The sequence below is a fragment of the Plutella xylostella genome, chromosome 6 (assembly GCF_932276165.1).
Source record: "Plutella xylostella chromosome 6, ilPluXylo3.1, whole genome shotgun sequence".
NCBI lineage: Eukaryota > Metazoa > Arthropoda > Insecta > Lepidoptera > Plutellidae > Plutella > Plutella xylostella.
Genome location: NC_063986.1, coordinates 7358276 through 7382731, shown reverse-complemented (window position 1 = coordinate 7382731; position 24456 = coordinate 7358276). Strand labels below are relative to the sequence as shown.

Below are 24456 nucleotides of genomic sequence, written 5' to 3'. Positions count from 1 at the left end.
AGAGTAACAGACAGACAGACAGACAGACACAGTTACTTTCGCATTTATAATATTAGTAAGGATGTACTTACTCCATTCTATTAATATATATTATGTAAGTACCTACATAATGTTCCTTGTGTTTTAATAAACTTCTTTTAAAGAATCGTTGAACGTTGACGGTAAAAAAACACTAAACTTTTTCTTAAAACTTATATTTTATTAACCTATTTTAATAATGCTGAATCGCACACTGAGTTATTCTCACAGCTGCATGTCTCAAAATTGAGTTTAATTCGTCCAAATACATAAAACGGACGCAACATGAGCGCAGGAAAACAACCCTTATTTATGTCTGTTTTTAAAAACATGCGGATTTGATCACGCACGCGGGATTGCCCCGCACGCGTTCATACAAGTATTCATTATAACGCTTGGGTTTGCACGCGAGATGCGGGAAAATGGCATGCCGTCCCGCGTGCGTGATGAAATCCGCATGCTGTTAAAAACAACCCTCATGTGGTGGGTGGTACAGTTCAGCGTTGCTGCGTGCTCTTGGCGATCTGTTCCTTGAGCATGAGGATGCTGGCGCGCTGCTCCGGCGGCAGCAGCGCGATCTGCTCGTCCGACAGCTGCAGCACCTGCATGATCAGCGCCGCCTGTGGACGAATGCGGAACTTATTGCAAACGTTATAATTAACTTTTTTAGATAGATAAATAGAATAAAACTTATACCTATGTATACACGTAGGTACAAAAATGGCGGTTTTATCGCTTAAAGCGATTTTTTCAAGACAACCTTTGGGTGGAAGGATATTTACAGCCTCTCAACGTCGCCTTTGGGTTTCGGGATCTTGTAAACCATGTTTTGCATAAATCATGACAATATTGACTATGCATGACTGCATGACATTAAGTAATAAGACTAAGGGCCTGTTCCACAATGTCTGGGTAGTGGCTACCTGTCGGGTAAATTTGATGCTGTCACTGTCAAAAAAATAATAACAGAGAGTGACAGCATGTATTTTACCCGACAGGTAGCCACTACCCAGACATTGTGGAACAGGCCCTAAATAATATACCTTTTCTTGATCAGAAGCTCCCGAGGGTATTCCCTGGATGGTCCTAGCCTGGGCCATGCTCGGCATACCTGGCGGCATTTGTTCTGAAATGAAAGTTTTTTTATAAATAAAAGCATAAAAATAATACAGCAGCATAGATAATTTCATAACTCAAACAACTAAAACACAGCCTTTAAATAGTCATCTGCAGGACATGAGCCTCCTCCAAGACTGGAAGGTTATTTCCATAATCCACGCTTGGCAGATGGATTGGAATACATTTTTTTTAACACTATCGATAAATATCTTCTTCAGCTGGGCATCAAACCCTTGGCGCAGCAATTCAGTCCTGCGTCATAATTGTATAATAATATATGTAAGTGTTGTCTCACGTTGCTGCGGCTGTTTGTTCTGCGAGCGCGGGTCGCGCGGGTCGCTGGGCCGCACGCGCGGGTCCGAGTTGAACTGCCCGGCCAGACGCGGGTCGCGGGGATAACTGCAGGGGGTAATAATGTTACTTGTATATGTAGGTGATATATTGCTTTCAAAGTATGATGGCACCATCATGAGGCCCGGTTTCCACCAAAGCGGGGAGGAGAGGAGACGAGAGGAGATGTGTTTTGAATAACCGATCAGATTTCGTTATTTCCACATCTCCTCTCCGCTTAGATTCGGTGGAAATGGATCAAGCGAAGATAAATTTGACATCTCCTCTCCTCTCCGCTTTGGTGGAAACCGGGCCTGAAACTTATCAAAAAAGAAACGAGGCTTGTACACTTGTTCAAAATTAATAATGCACATGCAGATCTTCACACCCGAATCATTAAATCGTAAGAGCCTTAAAAAAAGCACTTGCATTTTGCACCTTGTTCGAAAGAAATAGGAGTCAATATCATGTGTCACATAATCGAAAACAACCGATCTGTCAAATATTTCTATGCGCATTATCAATATTGGAGCACTGTACTGATGCTTGCAATGAAAATTAAATTAAAATCAAAGTAAAATAGCACCGTAAGTAAGGACACTAAAACATCGGTAACATAGACATGCAAATGCAACTATGCAACTATAAAGTAGACATCTTTATTATCAATTTATCACCTTCGCTGTGCAAGAAATTTGAAGTCAACAGTTACATGTTTAGTGATAAATACAAGAAAACTAATAAATAAATGCTTGCAAGTATTAATGTAAACATACAAATATTTTCACTGCAATTTGCAGTAAATTAAGGTAAACATCGTTCACATGATAAGAGTAAATCTCAAATAAATGTTGATGGGGTAGGTCAACAAATATAGCATATCAGTGATAGTGATTGATAATGATAGATATATTGCTAAAAGATAAATGTAAAATTGGCATTTTAAATAATAAATAAGTCATTCCACAGTCCATTCAACTGAAAATGAGATAAGTACTAATTGAAACATAAAAAAAAGGAATAATATAAATCAAAGGGGTGCTTATTAACTGGTGTTGTTAGCACTAACCTTTCAGGAATCACCACGTCCGTAGTGATAGCCGGACTTGACAAAAAGTACATATTATTATGAATATATTTTAAATTATAATATAGTTTCAGATGTCCTATGTAAATTCTTCTTCTTCTTCTGGCTTTGTGCGTCATGCATGTCACGCCTATTTAAATTGTAGGTAAGTTTATATGATGATGGTTCAATGGAGACGATTCTTACAAAATGATGACTGATACCGAGCGACGGTCAGCTTAGATCCTAAGATTGGTGTGTCTTTAAATGCAGCTTTACAAGTAATACTGTGTATTTCTATTTTGTTTTAAGTATATTTTTGGCTGCTTTGAGTTATTTTATCAATAGCTTAAAACGAGCAGAGTTGAGCTACTTATAAACATAGTTTATAAGTATAAACAGAGTTTTCGGCATGTGGGCCGTCCAACTATTGGCTTCTACGTCAATTAAATTTTGATTTGCACTATGACCCAAAATAAAAAAATCGGTCCATAGCCGAACACCTTATATGTATAAATACGCTACGCTTACCCTACATATACTGAGGAGTGTACAATTGAATACTGACTTGTCATTCTGCATGACAGGCGGCACGGGCATGGGCACGGGCGGCAGGCTGCGCATGTCCTGGTCCAGCATGGCGGCGCGCGCCCCGCGCAGGTCCACGTCTCCCATTGGACGACCTGTGGTCATACAGGCGATATAGCCAATAGTGAGACTTCAGTTTTGAATATTGACCAATAGATTGCTTGAATAGGCGTACAAAAGACCAATATCATACCAGCAATATACCAGTAACCTGGGCATTCATCATTAATGAAATAGAGACTGTTAAAAGTTCTTCATGAAATAAAATAAGGGTTTACATACCAAATTGATTTTGTGGTGGAACTGGGTTTGATAGCAAAGGTGGTTGTCCTGAAAAATTTAATGTGTAGATGTAAAATTCATGTCTTTAGTAGGGTATGTTATCATTAAAAATAAGTATAGATAAAATAATTTACATTGGCCAAGAAAAGGAATGGGATATATAAAAGGACTGTTGTTTTCATACAGTAAAATAAAAGGAAGAATCTTTTTTTAACACAGAATAGAATAAACCTTACCCTGGGAATTGGATGGAATGTATGGATTAACTTGGGGAGGTGGCTTATCACCAGGGTGCAGCACTGGTGGAACAGGATTGCTTGGGTGCAGCATGCTCTGAAACAAAACAAAAAACAAATGAATACTTTTGTTTTCTAAATCATTTAACCATTCTGTTCAAATAAAATTGTAGCACTTGCACTTTACAAAAAAAACATGTAACAATAAATAATGAAATGTCTTACAACTGCAGTGACTGGGTCAACAATCCTCATGACAACTTGTGCTTGCAGCAGTGCATATGCCAGTTGAGGGTTCTGAAGCAACATGTTCCGAGCCTCCGTAGGATTATTCTGAAAAAAATAACCAGTAACAAAATTTTTATTCTAGCCATGATGTATTCAAAATGGATAACCAAGAAAGAATGAAGTTAATGTTACCTGGATGCACAATTTCATCTGCTTCATCAGTTCAAACATCTGCTCTGGCGGCAAGGTGGCCACCGCCTTGCTGATGGCCTCTGGAGCTTTCTCCGGATCCACTGGCTCTCCGTAAGGGTTTTCAATCTAAAATTGACATAAAATATTCACTATATTATGTAGTCTGAGCCTATCTGAAACCTAGTTAAACATTGTGAGATATGGCGTTTCGACTTTCTCCGTGTTCGGCATCATAAGGGTCACAGTGACAGTTAAATAAAGTCAATTTTTCTCTCCACCTTTAGTTTGCAAGGTGCGGGTGCCTATATAAATAGAGTGAGTCGCCCGCGCGCCTCAGTTGGTTTTTGATTTTTGAAGTGAACACTTCGGCAAAATGGCTCAATGTAGCCACGGTTCTCGTCGGCTTCGCTCCGAACGGGGAAAAATATAATATTGAATTTGCGGAGTCCTCTCTGCCGGGAGCAGCGTGATGCGGACCAGGCGGCGCGGGGCGCGGCCACCGCGACACGTGGCGTCGGGGAGCGGGACCTGCCGGCTGCTGCGCACGCAGCCATTGCTGAGGATTTCGCAACGAAGGTTTGAGTTGATAAGCCGTGAGTAAAATGCTATTATTTACTGCTTTTAAAAGCTCAGCCACTGGTCATAATGCTCCGGCGCTTGGGGTTTTTATCCCACGCAGTAGGGTCCGATTCAATAGTCGTGGTGATGATTGATCACATATTCCGGTCCTACTAGTGGCGCTTGAGCTAGATACTTACATTAATGACCGCTTTAAGTAAAGCATATGTTAATTTTATACAGGAAAAAATAATAAAAATATATTTTTCTACCCTCAATTTCTAATATTTTTAGAAAACAGTTGATAAAAACTTTGCTATTACAATAATGCACTTGATTATAGCTTATGTAAGGCTTTACAAACAGGAGCTTTCCAGGACCGTCATAGGATTTTTTACAGGAAGCACGTGGCTCCGAGTTTCAGTATGTTGGGACATTGTGGCATGTGCGGCAAGTAATGTGATCCGCCGGTACCTACCCGCTGAAGGGTAGGCAGGCCGATTCGGTGAAATTGAAGTTTCGTGTAACCTGCACCCGGCCCTGTGCTCCCGCGCTGGCCGCCGTCTCGTGCCACCTGCATCGCAGCGTACACCCGGCCCTGCGCTCCTGCCCTGGCCACCGGTTCGTGCCACCTGCATCGCAGCATACACCCGGCCCTGTGCTCCTGCGCTGGCCGCCGTCTCGTGCCACCTGCATCGCAGCGTACACCCGGTCCTGGCCCTGGCCACCGGTTTGTGGTACCTGCATCGCTGCATAGACCCAGCCATGCACTCCTGCCCTGGCGGCTGTACACCCGGTCCTGGCCCTGGCCACCGTTTTGTGCCACCTGCATCGCAGCGTACACCCGGTCCTGGCCCTGGCCACCGGTTTGTGCTACCTGCATCGCTGCATAGACCCAGCCATGCACTCCTGCCCTGGCGGCTGTGTTGTCCCACCTGCATCGCTGCGCACACCTGGCACTCCTGGCACGTCTGGGAAGAGATTTTATGCTCAGCGGAACCGCCTGCACTATTGCTAGCACGGTCATCATCATCATCAGCCATCATTATGAGTGACTTATTTAGAAGGTATCGAGTAACGTGCGCTATTCATCAGTGATTTTGGCATATGCAGACGAACGTTTACTGCCAAGGTTGGTCATATTAGCCATACAAGGGCACACCAACGAAGCCTGAGTAACCACCTGCAGTCGCCGTAGCCGCATCGGCATGGATGACGACAAATCGGGTAACGTGCACCGCTTCTAAAAGTGTTATAGCACTTCAATTTGATGCCTCCGCTGAGGTAGGGTATTCTATTAAAGCAGCTTTCTTCTGAACTACCCAAAGTGACCTGTAGACTGCTCCTGGGGATAGTTGTGCAATCAATTTTTTATTTCGATGTCTCTGCTGAAGAAACTGTCTAATGCAGCTTTTGTTCTAAACTGCCTAAAGATCATTGAACTGCTCATGGGAATGGTGACGCACGGTAAGTACAGGAGAGTTACTCTATACTGATGAGAAACGAACGAACGAGAGCTGTCGTGCAATCGGCACGTTTAATACCTACATACAAACAGATAGAGCGGCTCGCGCCGCAGTGCACTGAAAGTTCGTTTTTCGTCATATAAAGTGACCCCCCAGACACTATCTTAAGTGTCATGACACATCGGCAGATTCCAGCTTTGAGTCTTTTCTTTTCTCGGCTGTGAGCAAAGTGAATCCCACCGGCGAGTGTTCAACCTAAAAGCACTGAGCTAATTCCTGATTTCGTGAAAGTCGCTGTTGCTATACCATACCGCTTCACAAGTTACCGAATTTATTATGATCCTACTGTCGGGTGATCATGATCGGAGTGTCATCGCGGTTTCTGAGTGGCACCATATTAGCTGTCTTCCTTATGTCCCAGTGGATTGTGAGTGTATCCGAGCTCTTTGTTGAAAAATGCGTGAACCTCCTACGCAGCAGCTGTCTACTAGTTGTGTATCGAATAAATCGAGTAACGGTGCTCTTGCACGAGACGACTACCTTTTGGTAAAATTATAACTTCCACTATTCTGGGAACATGCATATACCTAGGGTTCCCCTCATCTGGCCTAATCTTTATTGTCCTAAACTCGTTTCGCATAACTCGTAAGGTCTAAACTTTTTTGGTAGAATCATCACTTTGCCAAGTCTTATGTGGCATAAGACTCGTTTGGTCTAAAACTCTTTTGGCACAAACTTGAAACACCTAAGTCTCGTTTGCTCTAATTGTTCGTATTGGTATAATCTTGTTTCTCATAATATTATCTTTACAAATACTATATTAAGTATGTTTTAAATGTACAAATTGTGGTATTTTTCTCCTACATCCCCAAAATCACGATATTAAATGATCAAAATATCGAAAGTGAATGACCATTATAATTATTACAAACGCCATTAAACCCCATAGGATTGAAACCTAAAGATAGGTGCGACGACGAGCAAAGCGAGGAGGAGCGTGTTAGGTGCACATTATCGTCAAAAGCAAAGCGAAGCGGAGCGGAGCCTTCCCTACATAGCGGCCACAATACAAGGCACCAGTTTGCGCTATGTAGGGAGACGCTCCATCAAAGGTAAAGCCAATCGAATATTATTACTTTATATAACCTATGTATGTTGCGTGGACTGTAGGTTTGGCTGGCTGGTCTTCTTCATTAAAACCAAAGTTTCACAGTGAGACAGTATTTTATTTTATCACAACACAAGAGCACCGTACAGCAGTTTATTGTAACAGTATAGGATACGGAAGCAACCATAAACAATAAATTAAAAATATACCTGTGTTGCCATCAACAACCTATGCCATAGCATTATTAGGCTATTCAAGATTTGGCTATACCATTATTATGCTAAACAAGATTATGCGAAATAACTTTTTACTAAAAGAGATTTATGCCATACGATTTTCGGCCAAACGAGATTTTGACCAAACGTTACTATGCAATACGAGATTAGGCAAATAAATCTTAGGCTAAAAAAGGTAGAACCATATACCTACTGTGTACTGTGTATCACATCACGTGTAGCCGCAGCCCTACTCAATGTACGGGGCTAGATAATAAACAATGGCAGTCGTCATTAAATTTCTATAAATTTCGAAGGTCATCATTTGGAGCACAATCCAAAGGGTGAAAGTACCTATTCATGCCTAAACGGCTTCTCTAATGAAAATGTATTTTTAATTCGATTCTGGCGCAAACGTTTCATAACTATTTTTCAACACTGTATCTGCTGAAACTACTTAGACTGACTGGTTAAGATGCAGACGTGCCGTTTTCACAATTCCATTTTGAGTAATCCTCAACTGTTTTATGGATCTTTCAGTTAGTTACGTAACTACATAGTTACCAAGTAAAAAATTACTTGTGTCATGCTCGTACTCGCATCTCATTTAGGAGCTCTCTGGCCTCTAGCTGAAGGCTAGAACTGGTACCTATATATATCTACTAAGCTAGTACAGAGCTATAACCGGGCAGCGGTGACGTGGTAGCTGCTTGATTTATTAGAGTTTGCTGAAAACTTTCTAAATAAGTAATAATTATTAGTCATAATATTAAATCTTCGCAGTTCTTTCAGAATGCAATACCTGTACCCGTATCATGAAAATTCGAGCTAACGAAAAGAATCGAATGCGAGTGCGACTATTGTCAACTTGACAGCACTTTCGAACACTTTTTACCTTTCGAATGAGTTTCGAAAAGAATGACCACAGAGTACATGATATTATTCTGACAATGACCTATGGAATGATAGCTGTCAAACTTTCGCAAATCTGTACACCGCAATACACCGCCATTTTGTTGTTGACATGTTGACAGCACTTTCGAATAGACTATCGAATAGAATATGCTGCGGTTTTTCATGATACGGGTACAGGTCGCTGGAGTAGGTAACCTTCCTTAGCTGGACAACAACAACAAAAACAAGCCTATTTGTTTTAATGAATGTCACAGTTATTCGCTGTTCCACTCTCATATCGATGTCCAAGGAATTTTTCTTGGGTATAGCTAACTACCTAAGTTTACCTATAGATAGCCGCAAGCTATCTGCTGTTGGCGAACTGTCAGTTCTCAGGCTCGAGGTGGCTCGTCCAACTGTCCATGTTCCCGCCACCGTGATTGTTGCTTCCACAGATTAGAGAGTCTATGTTGGCTGTCGTTGCATCAGGTCTGATCAGGTACAACTAACATCTTTACGTACCATCTTTATTTAATCGAGCTATTTTGTTTTATCTAGGTTGACTTAATGGTTTTAAAATCGAACCTACAACAATGTAAGTAGGTACCTACCTACGTACCTTTGAAGTTGCAACAAGGCGAAGCCTTAAGGTTTTGGCCGAGACCTGCCCTTAGTGTTGACGAACATACCTAAAGGTGACCTTGTTAATGTTTTTCATATGAAGTACTGAACATTTTACTTATCCTGGTGGCATGACTGATCATTTACTTACCCAGTTAAGACATGTTAGCCGGGTTTCATTTATCAACTATTATAATTGTTATTGTTGTGTTAATCAATCTTTATTAATTGATGTCATCTACCAAGGAATGCTGCCAGAGCTCATAATATTCACACATGATGATACAGAATGATAGTAGCCCACAAAATCGGTGCAAAGGCTTATAAAATAACTTTCCTTCCTAGTAGGACTGCACAGGAACTCGTTAACCGCCGAGTTAGTTAGAATACAAAATTAGACTGTGAATGTAGTGACCTGCATCATGTTTTTGAAAAACTGAATACTTAGTTATCTGCCAGTGTCACAGCCTTCATCTAATCTTTTCCAGTAGCTGATGAGGCTGAGATATTTAGTAAAATTATCTTCCCTTCAAGCACCACTCCTCGTTCCAAGGACTAGATGCCGCGCCAGGTGTTGCAGGCCGTGTCGTCATACAGGGCTGACTGAGCAGGTCCTCGAGGCTCCAGGGTCGGCTGCTGCATTTCTGAGGTCAGTCCAGAATTACATACCCTAGTCAGCATGTGCTGACCTGAGCCCCAGCGGCCTGGATCGATATTCTACATTTTACAGCTTTTAAATATTGTTGCAAAGTATTTCACTGGTTCCATCCATTCGGCTAGTGTATGTTAAAAATATTGCCTTGGCTTGGCAATAACAAGATTTTGATTAATAATTACTTATAAGTATTGCTTTCGAAGAGGCACTGTGTGTATCCATATGTATAGGTATATACCTTCCATAACTTTCTGACAAGTCAGGAATAATAAGGAAGTACTTAAGTCTTATGTATACTTATACCTTTCTTTTTAGTATATCTATTACCTAGAAATCTATGCATTATAAATTTATAGATTCAAATATTTATCTACTGATACACTCATCAGTAGCTTATGGGTCACAGTTGGTTTTCTCTCCACCATGCGATAATAAACACATCTCACAATGTTTAACTAGGTTTCAGATAGGCTCAGACTACATAATAGACGCATTTTTCCTGAAATAAAAATGACATATTATGTATCTAGCCTATCTGAAACCTAGTCATTTCTGCATGGTGATATTACAACTGAGGCGCGCGGGCGACTCACTCTATTTATATAGGCACCCGCACCTTGCAAACTAAAGGTGGAGAGAAAAATTGACTTTATTTAACTGTCACTGTGACCCTTATGATGCCGAACACGGAGAAAGTCGAAACGCCATATCTCACAATGTTTAACTAGGTTTCAGATAGGCTAGATACATAATATGTCATTTTTATTTCAGGAAAAATGCGTCTATTATTCCATGCATGCACAATACTAAAGTGCATTTTTTTAACAAAGTATTTTAGATGGAGAACAAACTACCAAATAAAGCAGAGCTGTGAGTTTGACAGATGCAACTGATGCAGTCCCTCGACCACTACATAAATATTGAAATAACAGTAATACTAATAGTGCATCCTAGCTGTAGGTAATAAAATGGCTGATGGTAATAATAATAATAATAATAATAATTTATTTATTAAACCAATTACAAGGTACAAATGTGTTGAGTATTGCCATCTGAACTAGAATATAATTCTGTATTTCAGAGGACAGACTCTTCCAATTAGGGCACTTATTGGTAATTACAAGCATTGGTACTAGGTATGTTATATTCTTAATATTACTAAGGTTGGTTTAATGGTTGATAATACATTATGCAGAGCAGAGATGTGAATACTGTCATAAAGACTGGTTTGACCTGTGAGGCTAATTTACACGTCTCAATTTAGCTCAGATATTAAATGAAATAAAACACATATAATGACGTACCTGGGGCCCCTGCATCAGAGCCTGCATTTCCATTCTTGACTTCTCAGTACAAGCATTGTCCACTCTGAGAGATCGTCCTCCAATTTCGTAACCATTTAAGTTTCTCATAGCACTGAGGGCTGTTTCTTGGTCTTTATATTCACAAAATCCATAACCTTTGGGCTTGCCGGTTTCTCTGTCGAAAACAAGCTTGAATGACAATACCGGACCAACTTCACTGAATATATCCTTTAGTTTCTCTTCAGTAGCTTCGTAAGGTATATTTCCAACTGAAATAAGATGGTGTTTACAATTATTTCAATGTAGCAGGGAGCTATAATTTTATTACTGCTTCTGATGTTAATAGGTTATGGGCTAGGAACTTACCAAACACAGATCTCATGGATTTATCCATGATACTCTGTTCTTCTTTTTCTTTGCTTTTATCCATCTTGCAACTTGGTACTTTGCGAAATAGTCAAATAGATTTACTGGATTAGATACACAAATAATGAGAAAATTGAGAATTATTTGTTCCTCCAAACAAGTTGTTTGTCAAATAATTTTCATTTCATTCATTTGTTTACCAATCATTTCATTCATTCATTGTAGTTTGTGATCTATGGTTTACTTCTATGGGTCTATGCTCTTTTGCTATTTTGCGGCTGACAGCCGCGTCCGCTAATGTGTCGGCGCCTTTAAGTGTAACGTTTCTTACACTATCTTTAAGATGTGTTAACATGAGGCATCCTTTATTTACCTTGGGTTTCATGCAAATCTCACTTGACACTTTGTAAAATACATGCACATGCATGCATGAGCATGAAAAACTACTTTATTTACGGTATAGGGATCTGTTAATGATTAATCAAACGTCATCGCCGTCGTCGTAGGGCTCATGGCTCATCCTATACTTTAGTCGCTGAACAAATTTTGTGGCGCGTTTACAAAAAGGTTGTTATTATTCTGAGGTGTTTATTTTAAAAAAATAAACTACTTCTTAATCTGTTATCTGTGTATGTTTAATGAGATGTTTAAGAACGTAAAAAAAAATCTACACATAGAAGACAAAATTAAATAAGACCAGGCGGTATGGGATAATGCCTTTTCCGTGAAAAGGAAAAAAAATAACCAAAAAAAAAAAAAAAAAATCTATCTCGTCTCGTCTATTGATTGAAATGGAAACTTCGGAAACGCGTAGATTTTGCAATGAAAATTCGCTAAATATCAACATCTAGGTAAATATAAAAGTGAAAATCTAATAATATGTCGTGAATTCTAATAATCATCCTTTATCTTCTAACTAGTCTCCGAGTGTGCACAAATATATTCACGATTCTATCGTTCGGTTTTCGGTCGGTACTCGAGCTCGAGCTCGGCTATCGAAGTATTGATTGTTGGTGTTGCCTAGCCATGACAAAAACGCTGTCAATATAAAAATACAAATAAAGAGTGATCAATACAAACAAGTGTTATCTGATAATAAGACGGAATGAATCTGGACAACTCGTCAAGAGATAATTCGGAAGCTCTGGACACAATTAGTAACGTTACAGTGACCCCACGAGAGAAGTGCCATACCATGAGAGAGAAGAAACTCTCCACTGCCTCCCTCACAACCACTGAGGGAGTGCGGCCCAAGGTGGTCACCGTGAAGCACCCGGAATCGAACAAACCTAAACCAACTGCTAAAAAGAACAAGCCTATTCAGGCAGACTTGGATGTGATCAAAGAGTTCATCAGATGTCGGGAGGAGGGTGTGAAGAGGCTCGACCTCAGCAAGTCATCGATAACGTCGCTGCCGCCCACCGTGCGCGACCTCACTCATCTAGTGGAGTTCTATTTGTATGGTAATAAGCTAGTGGCCCTTCCTAATGAATTTGGATGTTTGACTAATCTCCACCAGTTGGCATTAAATGAGAACTCACTGACGAGTCTACCAGATTCCCTTGCTAACTTGAAGAGTCTCAAAGTGTTGGACCTAAGACACAATAAGTTGAATGACATACCTGAAGTGGTGTTTAAGCTGACTTCACTGACAACACTGTTCCTCAGATTCAACCGGATCCGAGTGGTTGGAGATGGCATAGCCAACCTCACTAATCTGACTATGCTCAGCTTGAGAGAAAACAAAATCAAAGAACTTTCCTCAGGCATTGGAAATCTGGTTAATTTAGTAACATTTGATGTTTCCCACAACCATTTAGAGCACCTGCCTCAAGAAATTGGTAATTGTGTCAATCTGTCGACATTGGATTTACAGCACAATGATTTGTTGGATATACCAGAGTCCATTGGAAATCTGCAAGCCTTGAGTCGCTTGGGATTGAGATACAACAGGCTGCAAGCGATCCCCCCCACCCTGAGCAACTGCAAGCACATGGACGAGTTCAATGTTGAGGGGAACTCCATCTCAACACTGCCTGATGGCCTCCTCGCCAGCTTAAATGAATTGACAAGCATCACACTATCTCGCAACTCATTCATGAGCTACCCATCAGGAGGCCCTGCACAGTTTACTAATGTACTATCCATCAATCTAGAGCACAACCAAATAGATAAAATCCCATATGCAATATTTTCAAGGGCAAAGAATCTTACTAAACTGAACATGAAAGAGAACTTGCTGACATCTCTCCCTCTGGACATTGGGACGTGGGTCAACATGGTGGAACTTAACTTGGGAACAAATCAGTTGACCAAGCTGCCTGATGACATTCAGTGTCTCACAAACCTTGAAGTATTGATTTTGTCAAACAACTTGCTGAGGCGCATCCCACCCAGTATTGGGAATCTGAGAAAATTAAGGGTTCTTGATTTAGAGGAAAACAAGCTAGAAGTTTTACCAAATGAAATTGGATTTTTACATGATTTACAGAAGCTTATAGTTCAGTCTAACCAGCTGACTACTCTCCCGCGCTCTATTGGTCACTTGACAAATCTTACATTTTTGAGTGTTGGTGAAAATAACTTGCAGTATTTGCCTGAGGAAATCGGCACCCTTGAGAATTTGGAGTCATTGTATTTGAATGACAACCTCAACTTATGTAACCTTCCATTTGAACTAGCTCTATGTGTAGGTTTGCAAATAATGAGCATTGAGAACTGTCCCCTGACGGCCATTCCTCCTGAAGTGGTGTCCTCGGGGCCCTCGCTGGTCATCCAGTACTTGAAGTCTCAAGGTCCGTACAGGGCTATGTGATATCAGGACAATGACTACCGTGCTGCTAGTGATGGCACATAAGAATGTTTACAGCTTTTCATGAAATGTATACTCAAAGATTGCCCCTTCTTGATTGGGACTATATATAATTATTTTCATTTATTTATATAAAATATTACAACCATGAAAATTATACTTCTATAGACATAACAAAATTTAATTCTATGAAACTGTTGAAAGTTATATTTAAAGTATAAATACTGCAATTCTAATGCAAGTTGTTGATTAAGAATTATTCATGAGCTTCCTGTGAATTATCTGCATTTATCTTCCTGAAGTGTTTTCTCATTTGTGTGATTTTAATATCGACTATTTTGCAGTCTAATGCCATATAATAATTATTTTTCTATATAGAGATTGTTCAGTAAGTAGGTACCCAAGATGAATAAAATTCCGATCTTAAATGGAATTAGGTATTGGTCTTATTTAATTATGCATTTATAATATGTGTTTATGTGTAAATGTCTATATTATAAAGTTGTATTTTTCTTGAAATTTAAGATAGGTTTACAATTAATAAGGATTACGGACATTGCTGTTTGATCAAAATCAGTATTTAGCATTTGATGTATTTTAATACTTATTCTTACTTCATTTATGAATGTATTTATATTTTGAGAATTTTATGCTTATCCCTGTAAAGGATCAGTATAATAATATTTATATTAAGTATATGACAAACTGTGACAAATAAAGATGTAGATGGCTTGAAGCACACAAGACAGTGTCTTCACTATTAAATGTTTCCTTCTTGTTATGTAAGCAGTTTGGTGTTAGTATGAACTTATCTATTCAGTGTGGTTAAATTAAAATTTAATGCATTTATATTTAATTAGGTTTAGTCATACCTCAATGATTTTTATCGTTTAGGGCATACCCAATTATTTATAGTTTTAGGTGGTAGAAGTAAATGACCTACCTTTTGTTTTTATTATGTACCTATTGGTTAAATGCATGCATATCACTGTACTTTATTGCTGGTTGTTTATTTAAGCATTTAACTACTTTAATTGTGTACTCTTTCAATTAGCTTACCTTTAAGTATTTTTAGATATACATACGTAATTGAATAAAACTTTACATCACAATTTTCACACTGGTGCATTTATAAAAGAAATAATTAAAATATCTAGTCATTTTACTTTTCGGAACGATTATATTTGTATCAATCAAAATGGTTAATCCAATATTTTATATTATAAACTAATAGGTAAGAAATCAAAAGTATTTTTTCAAATGAAATTAATTAATTAATTTATGAAATGACCGCTCTCTTGAAGACTTGATGGTTTTAGTTTTCTAGACTCATATAGAGTGTACCTACCTAGGCTTTTTACACTGTAATTTGCTATAAGTATATACTCATCTCTTCTCAATGCCAAACTAATTTTTATTATTTGCTACAACAGTATAAACCCTGTAATCCAATGTTGTAAAACTGTTCCGGGTTTAAAACCTTCCAGATAACTTTAGCTGTGGAGGGCTTTAGATGTGACCGACCATGTAGACTGCAAAGAAACCTGACCCACCTTATAGTGACATTGTTACTAAGAAGAGGTCAGGTTTATTCGCACCTCACTGTACCTACTTTTGTATAAATATTTCTATCAATGTACCTAGTATACCTTCTCTCAGGTTTGACCTGTCTCCTCCGGTGTTGTTGTTGATCAATGTGTACATTGTATACCTACTTAAGTTTTCATTGACATGTTAAATGTATTATTTGAAATAAATGAAATACTTAGTATAATTTGTATTATTATTTGACTGATAATAGCCTCATACTCATACCCCTCCTACTACATTAAGCAACTAGACCCCTGAAAACGTAGGTACCTATACATAGATAGCGTTTCTGAAAGATACTCGCTGTTATAATGACAAGGTACAAAAATGTATAGGTACTTATGGTACTGCTTGTAAATGTGGTAGCCAAACTTCCGTCACCGGTGTGGAGGTGCCACACTTGAGTCCACGTTGGTCTATGTCGTCGTACGCAGAGGTATTAGACGTCACTGATGGACGACTGTTTTGTCAGATATGAATGAGCCATGCGAAATTGTGTTAACATCAAGATCGTGGCCTACAGTAGTGCATCAGTGCATCACAGAACCACAGGCCAAGGCCGATATAAGATACAAATGTGGACATGACTTTAGGTAGAATGTGAGTACAATATAGGCGGCTTATCCTGTTAGAAATACCAGCCAGGGTATTGTGTTAATTAAAAGTAAGTATTGAGAAATTCAATAATTTATTTAAGTGCATTACAATACGGTACACAAATTGAAAATATTCTATAAATTGCGCAAATAATAAGAAAGTTATTTACATAGAAGGTCAATTAAGCTAGACCTATAAATAGAAGCAGTCTAGAAGTTTTACACAGTTTGCAAAATAAATCAAACAGTACATATTACCTGTACCTATCAAATTACTTTGTTATAAAATAATAATTGTACAATACTTCCTAAATGCTTTGTTATAGTATTTCTAGTTTATGTTAAATACAAAAATATTTCGCTTTAATAAATCACTATAAAACACACTATTCATCACATGCCTATGAGAATACAATACTGAAATAAATAATATTTAGGTATCAATGCATAATATTCACGATAAGAACAAACTTTCTAGCAAATCAGCACCGAATAACGCGTTTCCATCATCTTAGGCTATTTGTATATTCAGCATCAAATAATTAACTTCCATAATAATAAAGAGAGATTGCAGACAGTCTATAGTTACATTTGAGTTGAACCCACCTGCCAACTAATGAGGCAGCTGAGCAGTTATACAATTACAATTCAGGCATATAATGTTACTTTTATACTAACCTTAACAATAAGAAAAGAAAGAATCATGAAATTTCAGTAAGTCTGAAATGTGTGGAAGATTCATACCCTTTAATCAGACTCATGGTCCATCCATATTGTTTTTGTAAAGAAGCTGTTTAGTATTAAGAATAGTATTACTATGTAGAATTAAATAAATATACATAGTACTATAATATATTGAATGCAGGTAATAAATGCTACAATAATTATCGTCACAAATTAGTAGTTTGAGTATGTTTTATACTAGCCACTAATGTCAGTCCTTACGGTACTATGTCAGCTTATGAATATAATTTATCTCCTCAATGTCAAATATTAATTATATCTTGGATTTAAAAAAATAACAGTAAGTATTCAAGTAATTGGTTAACAGTAACAATTTGTTTCTATACAAATTATATTTTTATCACAAACTATATTTCACTTATATCTACTCAAAAATCTTTGGCATTACCATTCCCTTAAAATAAAGATGCAAATAAAATTGTGATGAATCACACTCACTCCGATGTCATGGCAAAACCTGTAGCAATCTAGCCTGGATACTGTAATCTACTTTGTTCATTATATGGCACAGTTAATGTTGTTCAGTTGAGGCATTTATTATTTATACATATAATCATAATTCTTCTATTGTTTTTGTTTCTTAATGAAAGAACTGTCGTAAAATCAAAATAATGGATAGTTTAAAAGGAGTTCTTAATTATGGTATAGAAACATATTATTACTGCTGATTGAGATTCATGGTGAGGTTATTTACATGATTAAGCACTTCCGTTGGTGTCTCTTCTGAGGTTCTGGCCGCAGCACAGCGCGCACCGCTTCGTCAAACACCTGAAAGAATGCATAACAAATGTCCATTAAGACCTATTTACAAAACAATTATTATTTATTTATTTTTGTTAATGTAAACTGTAATGTAAACAGAGTTGAAATATTTGCACTATACAATTTTACCTACACTATAATAAAGTAATAGATGAGATAGATCTTTACTACAACTGACCAAGAATACCCATACTATATGATGTTAAATAGGTACATATTGGAATGCAAACATAGTGAGAGAGTTAACTGATAAAATGTTTGGTAAATAGTTAAGTATAGTGAAATTTCACACAGGCCTACAATGTCACATAGCACTAATTAATAAAAAAAAGTAAGATCAATAATTACCTGTTTCAGTCCACGTTGTGTTAATGCAGAGCACTCCATGTATTTCACTGCTCTTATTTTGTTGGCCAGTTTCTGACCTTGTTCCCGTTTCAATGGAGACATTCCTTGTTCGGCCAGCATGCTCAGGGTCTCGCGGTCATCCCGCAAATCTATTTTTGTACCTAAGAAACAACACACAAACATTAACTGTCAGAATGTCTAGTTGTTTAAAAAGATAGTCATAACCATAACATTGAGATATCAAAGCCATGAGGTAACTGCTCCTCATATTCAGAAATCCAATTGTCATGTCTGAAGTTTCATAATAGAAAATTTATTATATTCCAATAAGAACTTTTATCAACTGCTTCACATAAAAATCTACTGATATTATTTACAAATAAAATAGTGTTCTATTTTATATCATGGTAGTGTAAACAAATGATGGGAGTTGTTAAACAACTTGTAACTTACCAACTAATATTATAGGTGCATCAGGACAGTGGTGTTTGATTTCTGGGTACCATTTGGAAGTCACATTTTCATATGAAGAAGGACTGTAACATATAAAAATTTAAATTGTTAGCACTTTACTTTATAAAGCATAAAGTTAGTGACCACAACATAAGAATTAGCCAGTCAGATTAGTTGTCAGTTGTCAGTTGCTGACTGAGGAAGGTATTGGCATATATACCGGCGATCATATGCTTGTAAAGTATAATTTGGAAGTCCTTTCATACACCCTAAGGTGGACTTTCACCAAATATTAAACATATTTAGTCGCCTGTTAAAAAGTCTGTCAGTTGAACAAAAATGTAATTTATTTATTTAATATAATTAAACATAGCATAGAAACCATGCCATTTTAAGTAACTCATCAAGGTAGGTACAATAAGTATAAAAGTGATTGGATTCAAGTACCTTGTCACACTGAAGCATATAAGGAAGACATCTGTTTGTGGATAGCTCAGTGGTCTCAGCCTGTCATAGTCTTCTTGCCCTGCAGTGTCCCAGAGTCCCAAGGATACTGCAACACCATCAACCACCATAGGAGCTGAATAATTGTCAAACCTGTAACAACAGCAAATTATCGATGAAGTTGTGTTTAGTGGCAGGGATCACTTCTTGATCAAGCAGATAAATTCACCATACTCACACTGTAGGAACATATTCTCCTGGAAAACTATCAGTTGTGTAAGATATTAACATACACGTCTTTCCGACGGTACCGTCACCGACCACCACACACTTAATTGGCCGCCCAGAAGACATCTAATGAAAACAAATTGCATTGAATAGGTAGGTAAGGTACGAAGAATAACAAGACAAACTATGACTCATAGGAAAACTTTAAAACTGCAAAAAAGTATTTACCTTAAAAAAGTCAAGGTACCTAAATTCAACAAATACAATCTAATCGAAAGTATTTAACTAAATATTGATAAAAAGCTTAGTAAATTCACGATAAAAATACAAATTCACATTAAAAATTGAAAGATGGATGAATGAATGAATGAATAAAAAAATGAGAGTATTAAAAAAAATGGTTCTTATTCCGGTACACAGATTACCACCTACAGCGTCTCCGATATACACACAGACTCTCGTGGTAGGTTCAAGAGAGATTGACCGTCGGAGTCGCTACGAAATATTTTTCCCAAGTTGCTTTTAAGTATCTCCGTTTTCATAGAAGATAGACACAGTGAAAACGCATACCTACGTGCGTCGTCGGTACGGAGTGTGTAAATAGCCTAATTATTATTCTAAGAATTCATGACCACAGAGTAGTTTAGGTGACCTTACTTTTTGACAATTTTATTTACTTCATTCATTTTAAATTTACACTTCATTTCATTCACTCATTTTCATTCATTGTTTTTTTTATTTGCTTTGCTTTATGCGTGTATTTTTAATTCAAAATTAATTTATTGAAAAAGTTTTAGCTAAGTGCTTTTAGCACTAGCTTAATTTGATTTCTTTGACTTCTCTAGATGCAGTAACAGTAAGGTAAGGTACTATAGTTTTAATAATATACGTGGCTTTGTTCTCTTAACATATTACACTATTGTTTTTCCCTATCAGATGAGTGAGTCATGTGTGGAAACTCCAGAGGCGCCGGCCTGGTTGTCCAAGCTCGAGAGCCAGCGGGAGAAGCTGAGTAAAGCTCGTCTGGGGCACGATAGCGGCGCTGGGGCCCCTTGCAACTCTTGTGGTAAGATCTCGATAGCAACTGTTGTTTTTACTCTTGAGATAAGATTTTAATTAGATTAAAGATATCTTATTACTTTATTAGATATACAAATCTTTATTTCTCGACTTTGTCCAAGTCTTTAAGTGAATTGATAAAATGACATCGTAATTTATCAAAACCTCTAAAAGAGCTTATATCTGGTTTTAAGGTTCGGGTTGTCCGGGCCTGGACCTCCACTTCTGGCGCAAGGTCTGCCGAGCGTGCCACTGCAGCAAGGATGTCCATGATGTTCAGGATGATGACCTGTCTGGGTGGGCACAGTTTGAGCTGCTTGGTACAGCCAAGCCTAAGAAGTCTATATGTGAGTTCTTATAATATTAGATAGCTATAAATAGCTGTTATTCATGTATGAATCAGTTACAATATATGTCATAACTACTCATAACTCTTTGGTACAATTTAATGCTAAAAAATGTATACTTAATTCAAGTATTTTTGTCCAATTTATTTATGAATCATGCATATTGTAGGTAACAGATAATGTAAATTATTCTATTTTATTCACAGTGCCCTTGATAAAGATTCGGGGTGTAGCTGATAATCCAGTGAAACTTGATTGGGCTCCTCCAAATGCATCAACAGAATTGGTATGTATTTGTATAAAATATAATATTAAACTTGCCAAGGACTCATCTATTCTATTATCTGTGAGGATGTTAGTTCCTAAACGGCTACACCAGCCTCATTCAAATAAAAACTTTGTTAACTAAATCCTTTCTCTTGAACCTTTAAAAAAATGGTACCATCTAAATAGGCCATAATAGTACCTAATTACCTATTTCACAATTTGTATTTGTCATCATCATGAGCCATCACATGCTGCCCCACTGCTGGGGCACGGGACTCCTTCCAATGAAGAAAGGGTGTTGGACTAGTCTAAGTTAAAATGAATATTGTGCGAAAGATTATTTTAGGAAGGGAAACCTAAATGTTATATTATGTTTATGTAATACAGAGTTTGTGGCAAGCAATTTACTCTAAATTAGCCATTTTAAACTGCATAGGATTTGACCCTCTCAATAGCAATACCATTGGAGTCATTATGAGTCAGAGTTGAATGGTGAAGCAAAAACGCTTGTGCTCCAGCTGTTCTATACCTATATTACAGAGGCTCTGACTAGCTTGGGGTCCAATGGCCGCGTGTGATGAGAATGTACTTACCACATATTGTTATTAATATTATATAGATACTAATCACGACTTTTTCCAAATATCTCTAACAACTCTATTACCTACCAGTAAAAAACTTTCAATGACTAACTGTTATTTATTTTAACATCTATTACCCAACATTGTAATACTCTACTTTTCCGAATACAATAAATAAGTAACGGTGTTCCCCAGGTTGTTGATATTTATATTTAGTATGTATCTATCTATCTATTTGTGTAGATATATCAGCTGTCTGATACCCATAACACAGGCTCTGCCTAGCTTGGGGTCCTATGGCCGTGTGTGAGATGTCCCCACATATTATATTATTATTATTATTAGGTATCGGAGTACATGTCGTGCCTGGGCGCGCTGGCGCCGGTGGCGGGCTCGGCGGGGGCTCGCCGGCGCCGCGCGCAGCTCCGCACGCAGCTGCCTCCACACGACGTCGCGCCGGAAGTGCGCGCGCACGCCACTGACCAAGAGAAGTCTGAGCATACCGTATGTATTAATATTTTTTTATGTTGCCTCTTAAGTCGTGTCCATGATGCCAGCAGGCTAATACTAGTCGTACCGCTGTGTGCGATAATGCAACTATGCAAGTGACAGAGCACAACACATACTATGTCATAATAAGCAGATTATTACAGGCTTACGACGATGAGATGGTGTAGTAAACGATGCGACGATTGTGACGTCGCGTCGTATCGCAGCATTATGTAAAAGCCTTTAGTAGAACAATGAAATAAAATATGTACCTGTCAACTCATGTTCCCTTTGTTTAAAGGACTGACTCACTATGAATTCGTTCCTCTTACCCACTAACACATTAATTGACCGTTTCCAGGAGTACATCAGCCGCATCAAGGACCACGTGGTGGGCGTGGGCAGCGTGGTCCGCGTGGCGCCGCTGCAGACGGGCGACGTGTGCCTCGTGGAGACCGCCCGCAGCCACGCGCCGCGCTCATACGCACTCCCGCTCAAGATCTCCAACCTCTGTCGCGGCGTCAAGTACAACATCGTGCCCAAAAACGCCTCAGATAAGAAACTCGTGCTTGACTCCCAAGGGAATGTCGTGAGCAGTGCCGCTAATCTGCCCGATTATAAGACGAGTTCGGTATTAAGCCGCGGCGTTGTCGATAAACTGGTAAATATGAAGATAGAGTCCGATCGCATCAAGAGCGCAGTCGAACACGGCCCCGTCTATGATAAGTTGTTCAAGAACCTGGCCGATTTGAATATCCCCGTGCATTCTGATGTGTACTTGCAGCCGATTAAGCTGTTCCGGGATGAGTACAATAAGAACGCGCAGTTCCAGGAGGAGACGAACGAGTTCGCGAGCCAGGCGCTCAGCGCGCAGGCCATGCCGGACTTGTGGTCCTCGGCCAACAACAACATCATGGGCGCCGCCAAGTTTCTGGACAGTCGCATTCAAAAGGGGACAATTTTCGCTCCGAATGGAGAGATTTGGAGCTGGAAACACGAGGTGACAACGCCTGAGACGAGCGGCACTATCTGCTCCACTAAGATCAGCCCTCAGTACTCGACGTCGACCAGCACGACCAACCAGCAGGAGCCGCAGAAGACGGCGCCGCTGCGCGACTACCTGCGCTCGCACTCCGGCGAGGACGCGCCGCCGCCCAACTACCACACCTACCCCGGCGCCCTCCCGCCCCCCCCGGACTACGCCGCGAGCTACGACGACTCCATCGACCCCCTGATCGACCAGCTCACGTCCATGGATCTCAGCCCCGAGGAGGTGGAGTTCAACCGCAAGCTGTACAACGAGGGCGTGCCGTGCCAGCGCTGCCGGCAGCCGATGTTCGCGGGCTCGGTGGCGGTGAAGGCGGAGCGCGCGGGCGGCTCGGCCGTGTGGCACCCGCAGTGCTTCACGTGCGTGGGCTGCGGGGAGCTGCTGGCCGACCTCGTGTACTTCTTCCACCGCGGCGAGATCTACTGCGCGCGCGACCTGGCGGCGGCGCTGGACGTGCCGCGCTGCGCCGGCTGCGACGAGCTGGTGTTCACGCGGCCCTACACGGCGGCGGAGGGCCGCGCCTTCCACGTGCAGCACTTCTGCTGCTACCACTGCGACGCGCCGCTGGGCGGCCAGAAGTACGTGCCGGACGACCGGACCGGCCTGCCCGTGTGTTTGACATGCTACGATCAGTTCTACGCGGAGCGGTGCCGCGCGTGCTCGGGGGTGATCGGGCCGGAGCAGCAGGGCGTGTCGTGGGGCGCGGCGCACTGGCACGCCGCCTGCTTCGTGTGCTCGGGCCGCGCGTGCGGGAAGAGTCTGCTCAGCGGACGCTTCGTCGTCAAGCAGGACATGCCCTTCTGCTCCGTGCCGTGCGTCCAGAGCAAGATCAAGAGTTGAATTGCTAGATCATTTTATTTATATTTTCGTATTTGAAACCCTTGTGTAATAGATTGATGAAAATATTTTTTATATTATAGTATTTTTATATGATAGGAGTAAAATATTTTAGGATAAAATGTGCCAAAATGATATACCTACTTATTATGGGAGTCTATTTTTGTATTGTCACAAAGTGCAATTAATGTACATGTTTGGTGCATAATTTTGTGTACTTACCTAGTAAAGTGGTCCAAACAACATTCCTATTATACATCTTCTAGCATTATAATAGTAGCTAAAAGAAAAAAAGCATTTACTATTTTTATTATAATACTTAAATATAATTAGAATTTAAGTATGTATTGCAAACTTGGCTATAATATTGTCTACAAGCCTTGTAAACTGTGTTAAAAATAATCAATATTTTTTATAGATTGAGCTATATGTGATAAAGAAAATAATATTTTGTATAAAAGTGCCATTACATAATAAATGACAGTATACAGATATACAAAAGCTTATTTTATTAACTGAACAAACCACACAATAATTATATACACATATCATTCATATATTACACATATATTAGCTGCTGGACCGGCATCTCCCAAAGAGCTCCA

At 39.3% G+C, this 24456-nt stretch overlaps 4 protein-coding genes across 5 annotated transcripts; 2 read left to right on the top strand and 2 right to left on the bottom strand.

Annotated features, from left to right (window-relative positions):
* Nucleotides 1–178: 178 nt before the first annotated feature.
* LOC105384899 (cleavage stimulation factor subunit 2 tau variant) lies at nt 179–11431 on the bottom strand. Of its 2 annotated transcripts, XM_038120038.2 has the most exons (11): nt 11247–11431; nt 10881–11149; nt 4060–4185; nt 3865–3972; nt 3640–3736; nt 3404–3451; nt 3102–3216; nt 2537–2572; nt 1433–1536; nt 1062–1144; nt 179–638 (listed from the first exon to the last, which is right to left on the bottom strand). In XM_038120038.2, the coding sequence occupies exons 1-11, from the start codon at nt 11308–11310 to the stop codon at nt 516–518; spliced, it is 1173 nt and encodes a 390-aa protein (XP_037975966.2). In that variant the 5' UTR covers nt 11311–11431; the 3' UTR covers nt 179–515. The 2 variants fall into 2 exon arrangements, with proteins under 2 accessions (XP_037975966.2, XP_011553489.2); XM_011555187.3 differs by lacking the exon at nt 2537–2572.
* Nucleotides 11432–12011: 580 nt separating this feature from the next.
* LOC105384901 (leucine-rich repeat protein soc-2 homolog) lies at nt 12012–15832 on the top strand. The gene has a single exon (XM_038119855.2). The coding sequence runs from the start codon at nt 12352–12354 to the stop codon at nt 14059–14061; it is 1710 nt and encodes a 569-aa protein (XP_037975783.1). The 5' UTR covers nt 12012–12351; the 3' UTR covers nt 14062–15832.
* Nucleotides 15833–16319: 487 nt separating this feature from the next.
* On the bottom strand, nt 16320–19612 carry LOC105384902 (ras-related C3 botulinum toxin substrate 1). The gene is made up of 6 exons (XM_011555194.3): nt 19452–19612; nt 19234–19349; nt 18999–19148; nt 18552–18634; nt 18099–18259; nt 16320–17756 (listed from the first exon to the last, which is right to left on the bottom strand). Exons 2-6 carry the CDS (start codon nt 19347–19349, stop codon nt 17679–17681), a joined length of 588 nt encoding a protein of 195 aa, XP_011553496.1. The 5' UTR covers nt 19452–19612; the 3' UTR covers nt 16320–17678.
* A 310-nt stretch (nt 19613–19922) lies between these two features.
* On the top strand, nt 19923–24350 carry LOC105384903 (testin). Its single transcript, XM_038119748.2, has 6 exons — nt 19923–20084; nt 20160–20289; nt 20477–20629; nt 20836–20915; nt 21823–21981; nt 22328–24350. Exons 2-6 carry the CDS (start codon nt 20160–20162, stop codon nt 23852–23854), a joined length of 2049 nt encoding a protein of 682 aa, XP_037975676.2. The 5' UTR covers nt 19923–20084; the 3' UTR covers nt 23855–24350.
* The last annotated feature ends 106 nt before the right edge of the window (nt 24351–24456 follow it).

Bases quoted from the DNA above. Each gene is read 5' to 3' on its own strand.
- LOC105384903 (XM_038119748.2), top strand. From the start codon at position 20,160: ATGAGTGAGTCATGTGTGGAAACTCCAGAGGCGCCGGCCTGGTTGTCC. The intron at 20,290-20,476 runs GTAAGATCTCGA...TCTGGTTTTAAG, and splicing joins GGCCCCTTGCAACTCTTGTG to GTTCGGGTTGTCCGGGCCTG. The intron at 21,982-22,327 runs GTATGTATTAAT...GACCGTTTCCAG, and splicing joins AAGAGAAGTCTGAGCATACC to GAGTACATCAGCCGCATCAA.
- LOC105384901 (XM_038119855.2), top strand. From the start codon at position 12,352: ATGAATCTGGACAACTCGTCAAGAGATAATTCGGAAGCTCTGGACACA.
- LOC105384902 (XM_011555194.3), bottom strand. From the start codon at position 19,349: ATGTCTTCTGGGCGGCCAATTAAGTGTGTGGTGGTCGGTGACGGTACC. The intron at 18,635-18,998 runs GTACTTGAATCC...TATATGTTACAG, and splicing joins ATATGCTTCAGTGTGACAAG to TCCTTCTTCATATGAAAATG. The intron at 17,757-18,098 runs GTAATTATTGAT...GCATTCTTTCAG, and splicing joins CACAACGTGGACTGAAACAG to GTGTTTGACGAAGCGGTGCG.
- LOC105384899 (XM_038120038.2), bottom strand. From the start codon at position 11,310: ATGGATAAAAGCAAAGAAAAAGAAGAACAGAGTATCATGGATAAATCC. The intron at 11,150-11,246 runs GTAAGTTCCTAG...ATCTTATTTCAG, and splicing joins ATCCATGAGATCTGTGTTTG to TTGGAAATATACCTTACGAA. The intron at 3,737-3,864 runs GTAAGACATTTC...GTTTTGTTTCAG, and splicing joins TTGACCCAGTCACTGCAGTT to AGCATGCTGCACCCAAGCAA.